Genomic DNA, 22,774 nt, shown 5'->3' on the forward strand with positions numbered 1-22,774 from the left:
CACAATCCTTGAGACAAGGATTCATTTGAAACAATGGGGAATCTCACCCTCTTGACTGTAAGTTTCTTATGGGCAGGGTACATATCATCATCATCAATCGTATTTATTGAGCGCTTACTATGTGCAGAGCACTGTACTAAGCGCTTGGGAAGTACAAATTGGCAACATATAGAGACAGTCCCTACCCAACAGTGGGCTCACAGTCTAAAAGGGGGAGACAGAGAACAAAGCCAAACATACTAACAAAATAAAATAAATAGAATAGCTATGTACAAGTAAAATAAATAAATAAATACATACATAGCTACCAATTCTATTAATTTGTCCTCTCCCAAGAGCTTGGTACAGTGCTTGGCACACAGTAAGTGCTTAATAAAAACCACTGATTGATGGAATCATGTCCCGAAGAGGTTCATTTGCTCACACTCAAGTCTGTACTTCCCAAGCGCTTAGTACAGTGCTCTGCACACAGTAAGCGCTCAATAAATACGATTGATTGATTGCCCACTCCCATGACACCAGGGATCTGTAGCCTGGGGAACCAAGCATGGGTCTCGAATATGGGGAGGGAGCAGGGAGGTGGGCAAGTTATTTTAAATCACTGACCAGGGCCTCGGGGCAAGGGATGGGGACACCTGTTGAACTTCTCTACCCTTCACTTCACTGCCTGTTGCAACCTTTCTTAAAACTGCAGCAGACAGCCTACCTTGGAGTCGACCCCCAAATGGCCAGGGCCCCGGACCCCTGGGGGCTTCAGGGCCTGCCAAACAAGCCCTGGGTGGGATCAGAGACACTGTACACAGACTGCCCAACCTGCGCCCTTTGGACTGGAGAAACTTTGCTCCATTTTGCCCAGGGAGGGAGTTTCTGCTCTCTTGCTCAGGGGAATCCCCACCCAGCCTAGTGACTCTTTCAGATGGCGCAGATCTTTAAAGTGGGGTGGTGGCAGGAGGAAGGAGAGAGACAGGGGTCTTTGGGCAGGTGGGCATCTCTCAGCCCCAGGAAGCCCACCCCCGGCCCTGCACCCAAGCAGCATGAGGCAGGGAAGGGCAGCGCCCTGCTCTGAGTTGGGGAGAGTGGGACCTGTCTATTCTCCTACTTAGACTGTGAGTTCCATGTGAGACAGGGCCTGTATCAGATCTGATTTTCTTAATAATAATGATGATGGTATTTATTAAGCGCTTACTATGTGCGAAGCACTGTTCTAAGCTCTGGGGGGATACAAGGTGATTAGGTTGTCCCACGTGGGGCTCACAGTCTTAATCTCCATTTTCCAGATGAGGTAACAGGCACAGAGAAGTTAAGTGATTTGCCCAAAGTCGCGCAGCAGACAAGTGGCAGAGCGGAATTCGAACCCACGACCCATTTTCTTGTCTCCACCCCGGGGCATAGTGCCGTGCTTGGCACATGATAAGCGCTTAACAAAGACTGCAATAATAATTATTACTATTAGAGAAGCAGCGTGGCTCAGTGGAAAGAGCACGGGCTTGGGGGTCAGAGGTCGTGGGTTCTAATCCCGCCTCCGCCACCTGTCTGCTGTGTGACCTTGGGCAATTCACTTCTCTATGCTTCAGTTACCTCATCTGTAAAATGGGGATTAAGACTATGAGCCCCACGTGGGATAACCTGATTACCTTGTATTTCTCCCAGTGCTTCGAACAGTGCTTGGCACGTAGTAAGCACTTAACAAATGCCATCATCACTATTACTGCTGGAGCCCACTCTCGAGACTGCGAGTCCACTGTTGGGTAGGGACTGTCTCTATATGTTGCCAGCTTGTACTTCCCAAGCGCTTAGTACAGTGCTCTGCACACAGTAAGCGCTCAATAAATAGGATTGATTGATTGGTAGAGAATAGAAGCAAATAGCTGCAGTTCCCTATATGGCCATATGGGGTCACCACAACTTTACACGTTGCTCTAGCTCATTCATTCATTCATTCAATCGTATTTATTGAGCGCTTACTGTGTGCAGAGCACTGTACTAAGCGCTTGGGAAGTACAAGTCGGCAACATATAGAGACGGTCCCTACCCAACAACGGGCTCAGTGTCGACTAGAGGTTATTTTAAGGTTTGCTCATTTTGTTGGTAAGAAAGACTCTTTCTTGATTATCTATCAGTCTGATTTATTGAGTGCCTACTGTGTGCAGAGCACTGTACTAAGCGCTTGGGGAGTAGAATATAACAGAGTTGGTAGACACATTCCCTGAACACAAGGAGCTTACAGTCTAGGGCCTTATCTTCATCATTATCTTTGTATTTACATTTCGAAGCTTACCTTTATATTCCCCGTGGAGGGTGAAAGCCAAAAGCAGACTGAGGCCAAGTGGGAGATAGAGAATCCTTGTCTCATTTGTTTTGAACTTCCTGGGAGAGGACATGCTACTAAAATAGGTGTGTGGGCTGATAAATACAACTGAAAATGAAATGTGGTTGAAAATGAGGTTTTATCATGAATGACTGAGTTGCAAGGAATGTTTTCCCATAAACTGGCGTGTTATAAATTTGGATCCATTTCAGAACTTCCAGAAGAGGAATATGTGCCAGGCACTATACTAACTGTTGGGGTAGATACAAGATAATCAGGTTGGACATAGTCCATGTCCCATGGAGGGCTCACAGTCTTAATCCTCATTTTACAAATGTTGTAGCTGAGGCACAGAGAAGTTAAATGGCTTGCCCAAGATCACACTGCAGACAACTGGAGGAGACTCCCAGGCTTGGGCTCTTTCCACTAGGCCACGTCGCTTCTTAGTAATGAAAGATATCACTAAGCAATTCATCAGAGCATAAAAAAAATAGGAGTCGTAATCCAAGTTTAAAATCACAATACTAAATAAATGAGGTTTAATATGATTATGAGTCTTTTCAGGAGGCTACAGAAGTAGAAGCTTGTTCTGCTGACGGATATGAAAAGGAAAGATTTCGCCGGGGGTTGGCGGTGAGAGAGATGAGCTGGAGGTACAGTAAGTAGGTTGGTGTTAGAGGGGGAGTGAAGCATGTGGGCTGTGTTGTAGTGGGAGATGATTGAGGTTAGGTAGGAGGAAGAGAGCTGATTGACTGCTTTAAAGATGATGGGGAGGAGTTTCTGACTGATGCAGAAATGAATGGGCAACCACTGGAGGTTTTTGAAGAGTGGGGAGACATGAACTAAATTTTTTTTTAGAAATATGACCCAGGCAGACAGGAATGGGGAGAGTTTGGAGGCAGGGAGGTCAGCGAGGAGGCCGATGCGGTAATCGAGGTGGGATATGACTTAAGCCCTCCTCAGCTCCCCCCACCCAGCACCCCAACCTGCTCCCTTTGCTCTACCCCCCTCCCCACCCCACAGCACTTGTGTGTATATATGAACATATCTATAATCATACTTTCCAAGCGCATAGTACAGTGCTCTGCACACAGTAAGTGCTTAATAAATATGATTGAATGAATGAATAAATGCAATTGAATGAATTTCCAAGCAAATAAAAGGATTGTGTATGAGTAATGGGGAGCAGCCAGCTTCCAAGGACAGGGAAAGAGGGACTGTCTAAGGGGGAGGTTGTGGAGTGTCCCTGGAAGACGGAGAGGGACTCACCCTTTGGGATGGTTTTGGTGCTGTCCTGCTTGGAGCCACAGGGATTCGACTAGTTGACCTTTGGAGGACCCTTTCAGTCCTACGAGTGAATGTGAGAAAAGGCTGACAGGTTTTGTGTGAGGTTGGTTTCACCTGAACTCAAAAAGTCCATGGTCTGAGGTATGCTAAGTCCTCTGTGGTACACTAAAGGCCATAGAAATACTCTATTGTTTCCCTACCCTTTAAACCAGAAGAGTTCAGAGGTGGTTTTATTTCTACATGCACTGGTTTATTCAGAAGCCAAGATGAAGTGTTCTGATCTCTTAATACTAAAACACAAAGATTTGTCTTAAAAGTGCAGGGTAGGAAATTAAATTTAAGCATTCTAGCAACGGAGAGTCTTCATTGCCTCCTCCAACTTCCCTCTTTCTTCCTTCTCACAAGCAAGTGCTAAGAGAAAGGGCAGAGCCTAGGACAGAAAGTACTAGAGAAAGAGCAAAAACAATACTCATGTTGATTTATTTTGTTTTATTTAATGCGAGGCAGTACAGGAAGAGCCAGTAAATAAATCAAAAGCCAGCTTCTGAAATACTCAAGGAGCATTGTGCTCTGGAAAAAGCCAGCTGGTTGAACATAGGCTGTAAAAAAAAAATCTACACTAACATCAAACACACCGATAGAGAAAAACAAAAAACAGATTTGTCTTTTTTTGAATGGATATGCTAATGGTTACATAATGAAAAGCATTTTAAATAGAATACATTGGAAAGACCCTAGCAACATCCGATGGAGGATGATGATGTAAATATATCACTGTTACTTATGGATTATATACATCCTTCTCAAATGAGATAATGTGAGTTAGGTTTGAGATTGTATTGTACAACCCAACCCCATCGGCCAAAGTTGACCTCAATATCTTAGCAATACTACTTAGGTTGGGGTGAGGCAAATTCTGGAGAATGGGTGGAAACATTCCCCGACCCTTCTTTAATGAATAATTACCTAGAAACAATTTAAGACTTTGTTTTGAATGTCTTCTAATACTTGATTGAAAAGTTCGTCTCTTGACTTCATTCCATCTAGGTATACTGAAAAAAAAAAATGAAAGGGGACTAAGAATGGCTTTACCGTCATTTGGGGATTCAGGTGGGCTACATTCAAGGATCCTCCTGAAATGAATGTATTGGTCCCAAACAAATCAGCTCTGTTCAAAGGAAAGGCCTCTTGGGCCAAAAGGTAACCACAGTTGAACAATAAGAAAATCCTGGGAAATTTTAGGATAAGACAAACAGACGTCCATTTGGGTGGGTTGAGGGCCGTTAATCCTATCCGAAGGTTGGGGCAGGGCCCAGATGATCTCTAGAAGGCTTTTCTCAGGCTCACCAGTGTTCATGGTCTCCTAGGCAATGCGAGTTGGCTTAACCAAAGGTCTTTAGCTTTGTTTGGAGCCAAAACAAAGATTATACTTCTAGTAACTAATCAATCAGTCAATCAGCCAATAGTATTTATTGAGCACGTAGTGTGTGCAGAGTACTGTACTAAGGGCTAGGAGAATACAACAGCTGGTAGAGCAGCGTGGCTTAATGGAAAGAGCACGGGCTTGGGAGTCAGAGGACCTGGGTTCTAATCCCGGCTCTGCCACCTGTCTGCTGTGTGACCTTGGGCAATTCACTTAACTTCTCTGTGCTTCAGTTACCTCATCTGTAAAATGGGGATTAAGACTGTGAGCCCCAAGTGGGACAACCTGATTACCTTGTATCTACCCCAGTGCTTAGAACAGTGCTTGGCACACAGTAAGCGCTTAACAAATACCATTATTATTATTATTATTATTATTATCATCCCTGCCCATAACACACTGATCTCAGAAATAGTCACTGAGTTTAGAGCTGGGTCTTCCATAACATGAGAAGTGACTTACCCACATCAATACCACTCGCTTCCATTTCCTTCCTGTATTTCTGATACATAGGCCAGACATGTCCATCAAAAAGACCTGGGGGGTCTGGGACCTGGTAGTGGCGGGTGCTGCCAAGGAAACAGGGAGAGACAGGGGTGTTAGCCGAAGTGAACTTCCCCAAGTTACACGGTCTATGCAGCCAAAGGGAATAATTCATTAGCATTTGAGCATCCCGGCTCCTCCAATTGTCAGCTGTGTGACTTTGGGCAAGTCACTTAACTTCTCTGTGCCTCAGTTACCTCATCTGTAAAATGGGGGTTAAGACTGTGAGCCCCACATGGGACAACCTGATCACCTTGTAGCCTCCCCAGCGCTTAGAACAGTGCTTTGTACATAGTGAGTGCTTAATAAATGCCATTATTATTATTATTATTATTTATTTGAGGGAAACATCCAAACCCACCACCTAAAGAGCGTAACCAGTCTAGATTGTGGAGATGATTTTCATTTACTTGGTTTAAATGCTAGGATTATTTCCCCAGCATAAACAAGGTCTTGTACTTGGCCAGTCAAGAGAAAGCAGTTTCAACTCTCAGAAGCAAAGTCCTCAAGTTTAAAGTAAAACCATTACATAGAAAGCCAGCTTCTGGCTCTGTACAATGCAGAATCAATTAATCGATCCGTAGTATTTATTGGGTGCCTACTGTATGCGGAGCACTGTAGTAAGTTCTTGGGAGAGTTCACTAGAAGTCAAGACACGATGCCTGATCACAGGGAGTTTACAATCTACTGCGGTGGTGGGGGGATACAGACATAAAATAACATAAATAAGAGACATACTTAGTAAATCGGTATGTTCAAAAGTGTGACGAGATTGCGAGTGCAGAAGTACTGAAGTGACACAAAAAATGTTGAGATATTAATAATGATAATAATAATGAGCCACGCTGCTTCCCTGTTTATTTGGTCTGCCTTACTCTTATGTGGGTAGACAGTGTTAGAGGCTTGGAAGAGTTATCTAGAAACCCAGGGCAATTGCTATATGCTGGGAAGTGGGAATGAGAAGTACTACTACTACTACTAATAATAATGATGGCATTTGTTAAGTGCTTACTATGTGCAAAGCACTGTTCTAAGCGCTGGGGGGATACAATGTGATCAAGTTGTCCCAAGTGGGGCTCACAGTCTTAATCCCCATTTTTACAGATGAGGTAACTGAGGCTCAGAGAAGTTAAGTGACTTGCCCAAGGTCACACAGCAGACTTGTGGTGGAGCTGGGATACGAACCCATGACCTCTGACTCCAAAGCCTGGGCTCTTTCCATTGAGCCATGCTGCTTCTCTACTACAAAACTTGTTTGCTTCTCTGATGCTCACAAAACAATACTGTGAGCGGCCCTCCTTCCATCATCATCATCATCATCATCATCAATCATATTTATTGAGCGCTTACTATGTGCAGAGCACTGTACTAAGCGCTTGGGAAGTACAAATTGGCAACATATAGAGACAGTCTCTACCCAACAGTGGGCTCACAGTCTAAAAGGGGGAGACAGAGAACAAAACCAAACATACTAACAAAATAAAATAAATAGAACACCAGACCCAGTTTGGAAGTGGTCCAAATCAACTGTTTTATAACAACTCCACAGACATAAGCCCCCTCTAGATAATCATAATAATAATTATTATAATTGTGGTATTTGTTAAGTGCTTACTTTGTGCCAGGCACTGTAATAATAATGATGATATTTGTTAAGCGCTCACTGTGTGCCAGGCACTGTACTAAGCGCTGACAAAGCACTGGGGTGGATACAAGCAAATCAGGTTGGACACAGTCCCTGTCCCATGTGGGGCTCACGGTTTCAATCCCCATTTTCCAGATGAGGTAACTGAGGCCCAGTGAAGTGACTTGCCCAAGGTCACCCAGCAGACAAGTGGCAGAGCCAGGATTAGAAGCCATGACTTTCTGACTCCCAGAACCGAGCTCTATCCACTACACCATGCTGCTTATCTAGACTGTAAGCTCATTACAGTCTAGATAAGGGAACATGTCTGTTAATTCAAGTGTATTGTACTCTCCCAAGTGCTTAGTACGGTGCTCCGCACATAGTAAGCGCTCAATAGATACCACTGATTGATAATTCAGCTGTGTTTTCTTTACTCTGGATGCAATACAGTTTGTAGTCTTGATTATCTGGCTAAACCACCATCTCAGGTGAAGCCAAAAGACATGGGTAAGCAATATTGCCTTTCACCGGGCATCACGCCTTAGGTGGCCGACCATTGCGGTAGAACGTGGTTGTTTGGCTCGGATCCGTCACTGTGTCCACCGCTCAGGCAGGGCAGCCGAGCCAAAAAACTTCCAACTTTATGGCAAGAACTAAAGTGTTGGACCGACTCTCTGCTTAGTGCCATGACTCTCCTTGCCCAAACAGCGGGAAGGGCACGGCGCCTCATCATCCACAGCCTGGATGAATTTAGTTGGTTAACCGAGAGCACACTACAGATTTCTCACTTGTAGCCTCATTTATTCATTCATGCATTCAATCATATTTATTGAGTGCTTACTGTGTGCAGAGCACTGTACTAAGCACTTGGGAGAGTACAATGCAACAATAAACAGACATATTCCCTGCCCATAACGAGCTTACAGTCTAGAGGGGGTGAGACAGACATCGATACAAATGAATAAATTACAGATATGTACATAAGTGTGGTGGGGCTGGGAGGGGGGAAGAACAAAGGGAGCAAGTCAGGGGGATGGAGAAGGGAGTAGGAGAAGAGGAAAGGAGGGGCTTAGTCTGGGAAGGCCTCTTGGAGGAGATGTGCCCTCTGTTAGGCTTTGTAGGGGAGGAGGGTAATTGTCTGTGGGATTTGAGGTGGGAGGGTGTTCCGGGCCAGAGGCAGGATGTGGGCTAGGGGTCGGCGGTGAGATAGGCGAGATGGAGGCATAGTGAGAAGGCTGGCGTTAGAGGAGCAAAGTGTGCGGGTTGGGTTTTAGGAGAGTAGCAAGGTGAGGTAGGAGGGGGTATGGTGGTAGAGTGCTTTAAAGCCAATGGTGAGGAGTTTTTGTTTGATGTGGAGGTGAATGGGTAACCGCTGGAGTTTTCTGAAGAGCGGGGTGACATGTCCTGAGCATTTTTGTAGAAAAATGATCTGGGCAGACGAGTGAAGTATGGACTGGAGTGGGGAGAGACAGGAGGCTGGGAAGTCAGCAAGGAGGTTTATGCAGTAATCCAGGCAGCATAGGATGAGTGATTGTATTAACGTAGTAACAGTTTGGATGGAGAGGAAAGGGTGGATTTTAGCCATGTTGCGAAGGTGGGATTTAGTGATGGATTGAATATGTGGGTTGAATGAGAGAGAGGAGTAACTCTGCCCTCTTGCAGCCTCTCTGGGCATCCCCTTCCCTCCTTCATACCTTGTCAAGTCATTCCAGATCCGAAAAGACTTCCCTGTCTGCCAATTACATTCCTCTTGCCTTAAAATCCACTTCCCCCAGGAATCATTTCTTGATTAACAAGCATCAGGTTCCAATCCATCCCTCTCCCTCAACCCTCTTGTCATTTATTATTTCAGTGCTTCAACAGCAGCGATTTAGGGTTTATTATGTGCAGAGCAATGGACCTGGTGTTTGGGGAAAATACAAAGTGAGAAAATATGTACTCCTTTGCCTTTGAAGATCTTGTGTGATAATGGAGATAGGGGCAGTAGATATATACTAAAGGATGAGAAGCAGCGTGGCTTAGTGGAAAGAGCAAGGCCTCGGAGTCAGAGGCTGTGGGTTCTAATCCGGGCTCCGCCACGTATCGGCTGTGTGCCTTTGGGTAAGTCATTTAACTTCTCTGGGCCTCAGTTACCTCATCTGTAAAATGGGGATTAAGACCATGAGCCCCACGTGGGACAACCTGATTACCTTATATCTACCCCAGTGCTTAGAACAGTGTTTGGTACCTAGTAAGCGCTTAACAAATACCGTAATTATTATTATTATTATATACTGACTCATGTACAGTAGTGAGCAGTGAGAGGAGATAGATAAATGCAAATTGCATGAGTGTGGAGGGGGATGGAATGACCATGAATGTCGGAGGGTGGGTTTAAGTAAGGAATGCTTCCTGGAGTTGCAGGAGTTGACTTTTTAGGAGGTGAGGGATGTGACTCAGTGAGAAGAGAAGCAGCATGGCCTAGTAGATAGAGCCTGGGCGTCAGAGGGTCTGAGTTCTACTCTTAGTTCCATCACTTGTCTGCTGTGTCTGCAAGTCATTTAACTTCTCTGTGCCTCGGTCACCTCATCTGTAAATGGGGTTAAGACTGTGAGCCCCATGTGGTACATGGACTGTGTCCACCCTGATTAGCTTATCTCCTCTCCAGTGCTTAGTACATCATCTGGCACATAGTAAGTGTTCAACAAATATCATTATTAAAAAAGAAGAACAAATGAAAACTAGCAGGACTTAGGGACCTGGCCATTTCTCAGGCACTATTCAGAGTGGAAACTCTCTGAGAACAGGGACTGGGTTGGCAGAAATCATATTTTTGACTCTGACCAGAGAACTTTATGGAGTTCAGAGGTTTTTGTTTGTTTTTTTTTTAAGCTGGGAAGGCTTTTCTCTCATAGAGCCCTAAGCAAGAGATGTGACATCACTAGTTCGGTTAAGGTCATAGAGGATAAAATGGAGTCCTCTAGAAAAGAAGGCAGAGGTCACCTGAGGGAATTTTGTTAATCCAACTCACTATGGGGCCAGACACTGGTCATGTGTTGGGAATCCCTTTAGTACAGTGCTCTGCATGCAGTAAGTGCTCAGTAAATACCCTTGATTGATTAAGATTGGGTTCCCCTCTTTAGAACTAGCCTTGCACTGGAGAGAGGTCTGTTTCTGATGCTCAAACCCTTCAGGCTACCTGAACAGTGGGACTCTGAGTCCTTTCAAATGTGTCAAAATAAGGTCCCTAGCCACAGATCCGTGGTGAGGATCCAAATGACTTGCAGTAAAGCAGAGATCAGAATACAAAAAGAAGCCAGAGGTGGTGGGTCTGCTATTTAAAAAGCCTCCTTCTGTTTGACTGGCTCCCATTTCCAGATGCTTCTGGGAAATACAGTTCTCTACATGAGGTTTTTCCCATTTCCCTTTGGTCTCGTATCTCTGACTCCAAGGGAAGCTTGAATGTTAGCAACCAATCCTGAAGGATTTGCCTTGGGGAAATACTAGTCAACCTCAGGCTTGCTAGGTAAATTGCAGGCAAATCCAATCTCAGCTCTGAGCCCCAGTCACTATTGTACATATCTGTAAATTATTTATTCATATTAATGTCTGTCTCCTCCTTTAGACTGTAAACTTGTTGTAGGCAGGGAACATGTCTATCAACTCTGTTGTTTTATAATTATTATTATTACTAATAATAACACATAATACCACACTATAATAATTGTGGTATTTGTTAACTGCTTACTATGTGCCGGGCACCATACTAAGCGCTGGGGTGGATACAAGCAAATTGGGTTGGACACAGTCCTTGTTCCATAGGGGGCTCACAAGTCTCAATCCCCATTTTACAGATGAGGAACTGAGGCACAGAGAAGTCAAGTGACTTGCTCAAGGCCACCCAGCAGACAAGTGCCAGAGCCGGCATTAGAACCCGTGACCTTCTGATTCCCAGGCCCGTGCTCTAACCACTCCTCCTTGCTGCTTCTCATTTTGTTCTCTCCCAAGCACTTAGTTTAGTGCTCTGCACACAATAAGTGCTCAATAAATGCCATTGATCGGTTGTCTGATTTGTTGGCATCACTGGGCAGTGATGTTTCATGGTCACCCGTCCCCTTGGGAGCACTGTCTCCTAATTTGATGAATGGACTCGGTCTAATCCTTCCCTGTCAGGGCTCAACCAATCCTTATTGACCAAATGAGGACAAAAACCCAGCAGTTACCTCCTTCTCCTTTTGCATTCCTTGTAGGGGACCTCCAGGAAATACCGTCGGTTGTACAGATCCACCAGGGGCCTAAGGGAAAGGAGAGTTCAACAGTCAATATCTGGAAAGGAGACCACTCACTGCCATCTCCTTTCTGCCTGACATCCATTTCGCTGTCAAAAATTCATCCAACCATTTGTTCTCCTTCAGGCACAACGGGATGGTGTTTTGGGATTCATCAAGAAAGTCAGTTAATCTCTCAGTGGGCCTACTGAATAATGAGAAGGACAAAGGTAGGTTCATGTTTTGGGCAGAGGGTCAGATTTGAAAATACCCATCCACTCACTTGGGTGAAGTTGTTTTTTTTAATGGTATTCGTTAAGCATTTACTGTGTGCCCGGCACTGTACTAAGCACTGAGGTAGAGACCAGCTAATCATTAAATATCATAAGATGCAAATTATTAGTATCTGCCAATCTGAATGTTCTGAGCATCTCTCTTTCCCTCTTTTTTATGGTATTTGTTAGGCATTTGCAATGTGCCAGGCAACGTACTGTACGGTACAGGTACAAGGATAGATGAAAGATAATCAGGTTGGACACAGTCCATGTCCCACATGGGGCTACCAGTCTTAATCCCCATTTTGCAGATGAGGTGACTGAGACCCAGAGAAGTGAAGTGACTTGCTCAGGGTCCCACAGCAGACAAGTGGTGGAGCCAGGATTAGAACCCAGGTCCTCTGCCAGGCCCGTGCTCTTTCCACTAGGTCACGCTGCCCTTTGTGGCTCACTGATGCCATTTAGGTTCCTCCCCAGGGGCTCAGATTCCGTGCTTCCGTGTGGTTTGTCCAGGAAACAAGGGTTTTCCAGGTAATCCACTGCTTGCCTCACCATCAGGCCAACACAGGACCCAGGTTATTCGATAAAAAAGAAATTTACTCATAGTTGTACAGCAGGAAGCCTTCCAGGATTAAGATGTGAGCGTCTGCAGAGATGGGTTCTTTAGAGCTGGGCAGGATGGGAACTCCATGGGAACGGGCAAACTTCACTGGGTTACTGAGCCAGGCCTGGACGGTGTTCACCATCGCATCCATGTCTAAGGAGTCCATTGCTACCGACGGAAAAATGAAAAGAAATTCCAGTAAATGACCACGGAGGCGGGAACATGCATGAATATGAGATTGTAATGCACCGTTACATACATTTACCATTATGCTTACAATTGTAAGTTCGTTATAAAGGAACACAGAAAAATATACATTACTGCTTCCTACAGTGAACACCGCTCTTACCATCCCACTGTTTAAAGCCGTCTTCCCCGACTTCTATTTGATCTTGTGGCTGAAATATAGTGAGCAATAAAACATTGCTGCAAACTCAGCATTAACAGTTACCTAAAGAACCTGGGTATGACTGTAATAGGTGACTAAGCAAACGTTCAGGGGCTCAAACTCCATAAGGAGATCAGTGAGGTTTGTAGTGGGGAGGGGAGGAAATTTAGTTACACACTTAATAGACTCTAATTAGTTTTGCTCTCTTGCTTGCAGAGGAAAGTATACAGCTACTGAGACTTAAAAAAATGCACTTTGGTGTCTTGATGTGGATATTTCAGCCCTCCGAGCCCTAGCACCCCAGCAATTTGGTCACTTGCCCAAGGCAAGTAATGGTGGCTTCCAGGCGAACAGTAAAGAAAAGCCGGAAGGTAAGAAAATGGCATCTTACGACTTCACCTCCGGACGGTAAGCTCACTGTGGGCAGGGAACATATTTACCAAGTCTTCTGTATTGTCCTCTCGCAAGTGCTTAGTACAGTGCTCTGCACATAGGAGGCACTCAATAAATACCATTGATTGATTGATTCACCTGGTTGTTGAGACCAGGCTGTGAGCTCCGCATCGCATCATTGAGAGGGGACTTTCAGAACCAAGAGTAAAATGATTTTTTTTGGCAAAAGCTAAAACAAGTCACTCATCTCCCATCTTTTTCGAGTTGTAGTCGAACAAGAAGGGATCTGGAGTTAGCAACAGTTGTCTTTTTGGCACCTGGAACTTTCTAATGGCCGGGATCCCAGGGAAAGGAAAGACTCAGAAAAATGGTCACAATTTGGTACTTTTTTTTTAAAACAAGTCCAGCTTATCCCTTCTCCAAATGCATTGAAATTCCCAGACCCTGTTAATGTGAGGAGAAGGAGTGAATAAGATATTGGAAGTTCTCATTTGTTAACATCGACCCATCAAGTCTTTCTGGATGACATATATTAAGCTGCCAATAGCCCGTGCTCTGAGGCTACGGCATGTCTATCTGGCCAAGGCAAATCATTTATAACCAGGTCCTGAGACACCAGTAATGGCATAGACAGCCCTGGGGTCCCATCCAGTCCCACTCCCTTCCTGTCCGGCTTTCCTCGTGCCCTCTCCCTCATCCACTGGCCTCTGCTGGGTCTTTCCTTCCAGACACCAGGCTGCTTGTCCATAGCCCTGGTGGTGTTTCCAAAGCCTCAGGGGAAGGAAGAACTACTTATCAGAGCCTATCATGACTCCTCCAGAGCTCAAATTAGCCTTTATACTAGGGTGGTGTCCCGTTGGGGTTCCAAGGAAAAGGCTCAGGAGCGGGATTGAGCTGGCCCTCTTGGCAGAGGAGTTGTCCACTGATCCAAGGGCTGGCCCTTTGGCTTTTGGGGCGGGGGGCAAAACTTCAAATTGTGATGAAGTCTTGCGCGCATCTGGAGTACCTCTGAACCTTGCCAGATCACAGTAAAGATTGTGTCTAAACTCACATCCAGCGAGGATCTGGCCCTGTGATGTCTCTTCGGACACACCACCACCAAAGCCCCTTACCTTGAAAAAGTCATCTTGGTGGATGACACAGCAGTTGGGTAAGATTTTGGCAAGTCTGTTGGTCAAAGTGGTTTTCCCCCCATTGGTCATACTAGAAAGAAAAGGCATTCAAATTAGACTGCTAAGAAGACCGTAGGACTACAGAAGCTTTGTCGTTCCTTTCCCACTGAAGGTTCCGTACATTTGAATTAAAAAATCAACTGGTCTGAGTCCTTGTCAACAGCCTCGGATTTGTTGGTCGACAAGTAGAATGACTAGAGGGTTATATACTTATATCTATACTCTTTATTCAATCATATTTATTGAGTACTTACTGTGTACAGAGCACTCTTTAAGCACTTACTGTTCACCCCCCCCAACCTCTATGTACATACCTGTCATCAGTAAATCAATGGCATTTATTGAGCGCTTACTACGTGCAGAAAACTGTACTAAGTGCTTGAGAATGTACAATACAACAGAATTAGCAGTCATGTTTCCTGCCCATAATGAGTTTACAGTGTAGAGAGGAGATTATTTATTTGAATGTCTGTCTCCCCCTTTAGACTGTAAGCTCCTTGTGGGCAGGGAACTGTGTCTACCAACTCTGTTGTATTGTACTCTCCCAAGTGCTTAGTACAGTGCTCTGCATGCAGTAAATGCTCAGTAAATATGATTGATTAAACATTTGCGGCTGCAGTGTTAGAACTTTTCTGTTACTCTCCTAGGCTTCTCAAATGTAAATCAAACACCCACATCAAGTTAATGCTTCCCACTCTATCAGATTCTTGGAGGGTTCACTTGATGGCGTCTCCTGTTGGGAATGAAGCCTCGTAAGGAATTGATCCTAGCGCCAGTGGTCTGTGCAGTGCCACTCATACTCTCTCAGCCCTGCTGGTCCTATTCCCACTGGGGCACAGAATGCAGTGCCTTGTGAGGTACACTCACAATGTACAGGACCCATTTACAGTCCAAGAAACCACAGCATAGTGCTGATGCTGTATGGTAGCACCAAGCTCATGTTGACCAGTTATTTTTCCAGATTTCCATTGGGCCTGCCCACCTCAAGGAATGCCTTAGTTGGTTCTTTGGTCAGAAACCTTGACCACTGCTGGTATGAACCCTACAAGAACAACCAGGACTAGAACCCAGGTCTAGTCCTAGCAGGGCTCTTTCCATTGGACCAACAGTAGGGCAAATAACCTACTGGTCATTGCAAGGGAAGAAATAGCAGTGAACAAACCTTCTGCTCTGAGCTACAGATGGACTTAACTCAACCCCCATGACATGGTTCGTAGCTCTCCCCATTTTGAAGGATCAACCACGTGCAAATGGACACAAAACACACTTTTCTAGAGTGCACTGCTCAACAGTATGGCTTCTAAAGAGGGTGGGAAGGGGATGAGGAGGAGGAAGTGGTGGGAGGGAAACTCCCCAAATCCTGGGGACACCTTGTCCCTCACCATACTTCTGACAACCCAGACACAGTTCCCACCAAAGATTCTTCTCCCTTTCTCCTGGTCCTAAGATTTCAACAGTTGGCCTTGGAAAAGTCAACCCTTTAAATTCTGAAGAGCTTTGACAATGCAGCCAAATAGCAACAGCAACAACAAAAGAAAGCAGGAAACTGCTTTTCCAATGAAAAAAACTCACCCTCCTATGCCTATAATGTACTTCATCTTCTGATCCCTCCGCAGCAGGCAAAGAAGAGATTTTGACAAAGCAAAATAAAAATTGAGTAAAAGCAATGAAACAAAAAGAGGGGGAGGAGTAGTTGTAACCAGCGTTAGTGCCCTAGCTGGTCCCTGAAATGATTCCTAGCACTCTTAGAATACTCCCTCGATCGCTACTTCATTGAGAAAATGAAAGGCTTGAATTTATATGCTCAGGCCCACCTCCCCTTTCTTCCCTGGTCCACGTGGGAGTGGAGTAACACCATTTTTCAGCCAATCAGCAATTAATGCCCATTTGCAGCTGTTCCTCTCCCCTTCCAACTCCTCGCTTGGCTTTTGGTTTATTAATAACTGCCCGTCAGCTCTGCCCCTTTGCCTAAATTAGTAATGGGGCAGGGGAATGTCACCCAGGTTGGCTTCTTCCCTGGAAGATCTAGGGAGGGGATCAGGAAGGAAAAGGAGTTATTTAGTCATCAAGGAAACTGGAGCTGACTTTTTTTTTTTCCCCTTTACTTTCTAAATGTCATCTACTCACCTTCATTTCCGGAGTTCTTGTTTATGACCCGAGCGCTTCTTCTGGTATTTTATACTCAGAAGCATAATGGGAAGGGGGAATCTAGCTTCCTAAGCTCTGATATGAAATTGCCTTCATGTCCAGTATTATTGGGATTTTTGGATAGGGGAGAGATGATGGAAAAACACAATTCCTTTTATGGTGGGGGCAGAGATTGTTTTCAGAACGGATGTTTTCTTAAAAATGCTTAACTCTTACTCAGAGTTAAGAGAAAATCAGCCCCAGAGTACGAAATTTCACATACAGGGTTGGATGAACCCAGAGGAAATGTGGGCATTTGCCTAAAGGATTAGGACCAGTTGCCCAGCCTAATAATCTAGACGTTCCTGGGGTCAGGTTATCCCTTGGTAACTGCATGGCCGTACCCCCGGCGGCCGTGGCCAATTCCTGGCAGGATTTGTTCTTGTACTTGTACTGCCACGGCCTTGGCTGGTTGGCCTGTCTCTGCCTCCTAACCCAACTGGCGGCAAATTGGGTCCACACCCCGGCATGCTGGGCCCTTCCCTCAGGCCTGACTCTATTTCCTGCCATGCTGATTTGCCATAACCAGGGTCTTACAGGGCTCCTTTCTACTCCCTTCTCGCTCCTGCAACCTTTGCCACCCTAAATCTACCCTAATTAGGCCGTATGGCACTGAGCTGGGAGCTGGGGTTCCTGCTATCAACACCGTGCCGAGGGTGGGGAAAACCCAAATGATCTGGGTCCAGCTATTGCCGCTGCTGGAGCTGCCACTGCGAAGAGTTTGGTCAGGGGCACCCTGAATGTAGACAACCACCCTCCCCACCTCCGCTCCCCATCAGAACCCGAAAAGCAGCTACCCTGGTAGTGGTGACAGCAGCAGGGGTCCCTTATGCTAAGAGCAAGGAGCCTGGGGTCAGCAGAGACAGGAGAGAGGCAGGCTTGACTGAGGGTCTCTCTCCCTGTTGCTGAGGGGAAAAAGAGCAATGAGTGTGTGCATGGGAGTGTGAAGGGTGAACCACTGTCTCCACCCAGGTTGAAGCCCCATCCGCTCGCACTCTAATAAGAATTATGGTACTTGTCTTTACAAAACACTGAAACTAACTGTTGGGGTAGATACAAGATAATCAGGTTGGGCACAGTCCCTGTCCCACGGGGCGGGGGGCTCACAGTCTGAGGGGGAGGGGAAACAGGTATGGAATCCCCATTTGACAGATGAGGAAACTGAGGCCCAGAGAAGTGAAGTGACCTGCCCGAGGTCACACGGCAGGCAAGCAGCAGAGCCAGTCTAAAAGCCCAGGTCCTCTGAGTCCCAGGCCCATACTCTTTCCACTAGGCCCACGCTGCTTCTATCTGTAAGAAATTCAGAGAGATACTTCTATTCACCAATTTCATTTTCTTTTCTTCTATCTGATAATAATGTATTAGGTTGCTAATAATTTTCCAAATAATTTATTAGCAGTTTGCTTCTCAATGAAAACACTCAACATTGTACCAGGAGCAGAGTGAATACAGAGCAGATTTGTCAATGAAGAAAAATCCCTAGTTAAACATCGAACAGTTAAAAGCACAAAGCAATTCAAAGCACATAGCCAAATAACTGTTTGACTTGTTGGTGAGAGCACATGCACTCAGTCTAAAAGGGGAGCCTCAAAAGGTTGCAGTAGTTCTTAAATGGAACGTAGTTAGGTAATCTTAAACTAGCAGCCCGAAAAGAGTAACTACAGGATGACCGTTTGCCAAAGGGCAATGAAATCATGGCATTTCACATGAGCTACTGGACACTAGAGGAAATTTTGCAACCTCTTGAACAATGCTGAAGAATTCAGGTTAAAACTGCAATTTGGGAATGCAAACAGTCCTTCATTCGAGATCAAATACGTGTTAGACATGAAGGCATGCAGAAAAATGATTGGAACTATTGGATGAACTGGATTTTAGCAAAATCATGTCAAAAGGCTAAAGTTAATTCTGTACATATGCCATCGACAAAAATCAACAAGGAGCAGAGAACCAGAATTGGTGGAGGCAGATCAGGTGAGGAAATATGACAATAAAGTGAGAATGGAAAAGACATTAAATTCCAAAAATGCGAAACGAGTCATCAACCACAAAGACATCTCGCACTGGCAAAACTTGCCGTAGTGGAATTCAGTAATTCGGAAAGAAACTGCATTTACACTTGATTAAAAATGACAGCATTTACATCGGGCAAGGAACTAGACAACTGCAGATGGGTCATGAGAGACACTATAGTAGGACAGAGAAAAGTGAATGGAAACAGACCCGATTGGGGTGTTGAAAGAGAAGAAGGAAATTTCACACTTTGCTGCTGTTCGGGCTGTGGCCCCACGGCTGTAGGAAGTTGAAACAGAAAACGAATAAGGACCTAGTTACAGCTCCTATCAGCTGAGGATGAACAATAAGGGGGACGAATGAGGGGTACAATATTTAAAAAAACCTTAAACTCCCTGCACTCAATTTGGCAGTTGTTTCAGCTAGTTTTCTTATCTAAACATTTCCTTTCCCCATCAAAGGAATGGATACTCTACTACTCTTTAACCAAGATAGATCTGTGGACCGTTTTTAGCTTTGACAACAGAAGCTTCTTTTAAAATAGTAATTGAAGCAATTTCACTTTGAAACACTTTGGCAGCTGAGGCAATTTCCCTCCCTTCTATTTCCCCCTTTCCTTATCGCTTGTCCCTTGGCTTCAAAACCATGTTAGAAGAGGGAGCGGGGCCTAGATCACAAACAAGATCGGAGTCCTCTTTTTGATGGTCCTCTGCTCTGTCATGGAGTGTCGTCTCCCGGTATCTCCTTAAACGGAGTCTCTACCTGACTCCTGCTTTGACTACTATAAAGAGGGGCAGGGAGGAGGGAGGGAAGGAGAATGTCAACCAAAGAAAAAATGCGGAGAGGTAAAAGAGATGACCAATGGAGCAATTTACAGAGACATGGGACAGGGGTCAATAGAGAGAGATAGAAAAATGTGGGGGAATGCATTATACTTCCCATCTGAAGCGTGATATTTGAGGGAGTTTTAAATCCAAGAGTCTACTTGGATTTGGAACACTATGGTACTTGAGAGTTGCGCCTACAACTTTGCTTGATACACCAGGGTCGATTTCATTGATTTCAATTGACAACTTTATTTCAGGCCTAACATACAGAAATATAATTAGTAGATCACCTGTGAAATGTTAAATAAAAATCCGAAGTTCATTTACCATGGCGGTATAAGCGGGCGGATACATTCAGAACCCTTCGGTTGTTTCAGACTTCAGTGTTTGATTTTTTTTTTTTCCCCGACATAGATGTACGTTACAACAGATTATAAAACTCCACTTAATGACCCGGCGATGGAAAGCTTTGGCATGTTGGGATGTGACATCACAGACATAACAAAATTACCTTCCAGTTCAAAACGGTTCCATAGGAGAGAGGCACTAGATCTATATGTGATAGCCAGGGGTCCCTCTGGGGGACCCCCGCACCTACCGACGAGCTGGACTTAGCAGAACTGTCATGGTGCCAGGTGACTGTAAGGCAGCAGGACCAGTTCTGCTCAATGCAATGGTATCTCTGTGGAGACCCACTTTCTGGAAGGGGTGAGGCCCCTTGGGGTGAAGGGGCAGGGGGTGGGGCAGGGTTCAAGATTGCCAGTCCCCCTGGGAGGGGTGGGATGGTAGGAGTGTCGGTCGAGGGGCAAAGGTAGGGTTGTTAAGGGTGGAGTTTCCACTCCTTAAATACCCACCTCCACCTCAGAACAACAGGGCACCCACACTCCTTCTGGATGACTCTGTTGATGGCTTAGAGTGACCGGTTTATACCAAGACTTCACATCGGACTGGTCCCACTTACATGAAACGAGTTAAATAGTAGTGAATCATTTGAAATGATTGGTTCTCTTGTAATAATTGTGATATTTTGTTAAGCACTTACTGTGTACCAAGCATTTTACTAAACACGGGGGTAGATTCAAGACCATCAGGCCCCACGTGCGGCTCACATTCCGAGTAGGAGGGAGCACGAGTATAGAATCCCCATTTTTCAGATGAGGCAACGGAGGCGGATGTGAAGTGACTTGCCTAAGGTCACACAGCAGGCAAGTGGCGGAGCCAGGATTAGAACCCAGGTCCTCCAACTCCCAGGACCCTGCTTTTTCCACTAGGCCACACTGCTTCCCTTCTCTTGTTGTTCTCTCTCTACACTCATCCCCTTGGGGAAGGAATTCATCCGCTCCCATGGTTTCAGCTACCATCTCTATGCAGATGACTCACAAATCTACCTCTCTTGCCCTGACTTCTCCCCCACTATCCAATCCTGCATCTTCTCTTGACATCGCCACATAGATGGACCGCTGGCACCTCTAACTCAGCATGCCCCAAACTGAACTTTTCATCTTCTCTCCAAAACCTGCTTCTTCACTCAACCTTCCTCTTTCCTTGACAACAACACCACCACCCTCCCTGTGACTGAATCTCACAACCTTGGATTCCTCCTCGACTCCTACTTGTCATTCTGCTCTCACATCCAATCTACTTCCAGAACCTGCTGATTTTTTTCCGATGCTGATAATAATAACAATAATAATAATAATGGTATTTGGTTAGTGCTTACTAATGTGCCAAGCACCATAGTAGATACAATATGAGCAGATGGGCCACAGTCCCTGTTTGGGTAGGAAGTATTTCTTGTGCTTCTATTGTACTTTCCCAAATGCTTAATACAGTATATTTTACTAAGTAGGTGCTCAATAAATACCATCACTACTAGAAATCAATCCAAGAATGCCTGCTTGACTTCATTGGCTCCTGGTGGTGAGGGGGCAGGGGGGGGCGGGGACCCAAAAGAGACCAATAATATCAGTTAAGTTCAAAGGTAGAATCAAATGATAACGGATAAGAATATGGGAAGCTACAATATATTATCCCGCATTGCTTGAATGCCAGGGAAGCTGCTGTTTCATTTAATATAATCCCTCAATAAGTGTGGTTCTCCAGTATATCTGAACATCAAGGAGGGTTTTTTTTCTCTCTCTTCATAGACTCCTGGAAGGGATCTCAAGTGGTCATCCAGTCAAGCTCCCTTCTCCAGGGTGGGAATCATCTATTCTTTAAACACCTACAGGGATGGAGCCAGTAGTTCCACCTTTCTCCAGTATTTAATTCCTTATCGCTAACTGAACTTTCTGTTGATGCCTCTCTTAGAGGTTCACCCTTTCAGCTCAGAACCCTCAGGTTGGAAGAGTCCTCAAAACATCAGCCGCTCCATGTCCTGCCTCCATACAGGTTGGATGGTTGTCTGTTTTCTGGTGAAAGATCCCCAGGGATTGAGAATTTACAACCTCCTTTGTTGCCTATTTCAGTGTTTTGTCTCTCTTGACAGTCAAAAAGGTTTTCCTTAGAACCCACTGAATGAACCATCTCTCTTGTAATTTAATCCCCTTCCTTCTGGTTTAGTTCTCAGCAGAAAGAGAGAAGGATTGGTTAACAGCCTCCTCATAAAAATGCTTTATTTTCTTAGAGACAGTCATTAAGTCACCTCTTTGACTTCTCTTCTTTAGATGAAACATTCCTTGAACCTTTCCTCACAAAATATTTTCCACCCCTTTGGTCCATTCTGTCTTTCTTTTCTGGATCCTCTCCAGATTCCCCACATATTTCTAAAAATATGGTGACCCCAACTGGAAACAGTGCCAGACTGTTTCCACCTCAACCTCAACCTGCTGTGTGGCTTGGGGCAAGTTATTTATCCTCACTGCGCTTTGTTAGTCTTATATGTAATACTTGCCTCTCCCTACCTCACAGGGATGTTTGAGAACATTTTGGAAAATAATTTTGGAGCAGAAAAAACACAAGGTATCATGATTGTATGATATTCCAATTGGGTCTGGCAATTTGCAAGTCTAGAGCTTAGTACAGTGCTCTGCATGCAGTGTACACTTAAGATGACTTTTAGTATTATTGTAGACTAGAGTAGAAGGATTACTTCCCAGCTCTAGTATGTCATTCTTCTACTAACATATCCCAGAACCACGTTGATTTTTAAATGATGGTCCTCATCAGCTGGTGGTCCACTATAACCCACAGGTCCTTTTCTGTTGAATTTGCACACAGAGCAGAACCAAGACAAAATAATCAGGTGGTGTCCATCCGAATCCTGAACTGCCTGTACCAAGCGCTTGCACCAGTGCTTAGTACAGTGTCCAGCACTTAGTACAGGGCCTGTCACAGAGTAAGCATTTAACAAATACCATAAAAAGTCAGTCTTTCCCATTTCTGTCTCTGCTGTCATTTTTGCCCTCCAAATTCAACCTGTCCCTGTTGAATTCTAGCCTATTTAAATAAACCATGTCTCTCATTGATCAAGGTCATTAT

The 22,774-nt window shown here is 45.0% G+C and overlaps 2 protein-coding genes and 1 long non-coding RNA gene across 5 annotated transcripts in view; 1 reads left to right on the forward strand and 2 right to left on the reverse strand.

Moving 5' to 3' along the window:
- Positions 1–22,774, forward strand: part of LOC119949095 — an 82,599-nt gene that overhangs the window by 3,958 nt on the left and 55,867 nt on the right. Inside the window, exons 2-3 of one of the 2 annotated variants that reach the window (XR_005457167.1) lie at positions 11,583–11,665; positions 12,919–13,073. This is a non-coding gene — a long non-coding RNA (uncharacterized LOC119949095). The remainder of the gene's footprint in view (positions 1–11,582; positions 11,666–12,918; positions 13,074–22,774) is intronic. The other variant, XR_005457166.1, reaches the window with a different exon arrangement.
- On the reverse strand, positions 4,075–17,527 carry NMRK2 (nicotinamide riboside kinase 2). The gene is made up of 7 exons (XM_038770566.1): positions 15,840–17,527; positions 14,208–14,298; positions 12,664–12,712; positions 12,311–12,482; positions 11,391–11,462; positions 5,481–5,587; positions 4,075–4,647 (listed from the first exon to the last, which is right to left on the reverse strand). Exons 1-7 carry the CDS (start codon positions 15,863–15,865, stop codon positions 4,562–4,564), a joined length of 603 nt encoding a protein of 200 aa, XP_038626494.1. The 5' UTR covers positions 15,866–17,527; the 3' UTR covers positions 4,075–4,561.
- The window catches only part of ATCAY (ATCAY kinesin light chain interacting caytaxin), a 60,871-nt gene continuing 55,927 nt past the window's right edge, over positions 17,831–22,774 (reverse strand). For both annotated transcript variants that reach the window (XM_038770563.1, XM_038770564.1), the window contains one exon: positions 17,831–18,746. In XM_038770563.1, coding sequence (XP_038626491.1) covers positions 18,611–18,746 — 136 coding nt within the window. In that variant the 3' untranslated portion in view covers positions 17,831–18,610. The remainder of the gene's footprint in view (positions 18,747–22,774) is intronic.

This window comes from Tachyglossus aculeatus, chromosome X2, assembly GCF_015852505.1.
Source record: "Tachyglossus aculeatus isolate mTacAcu1 chromosome X2, mTacAcu1.pri, whole genome shotgun sequence".
Lineage (NCBI taxonomy): Eukaryota > Metazoa > Chordata > Mammalia > Monotremata > Tachyglossidae > Tachyglossus > Tachyglossus aculeatus.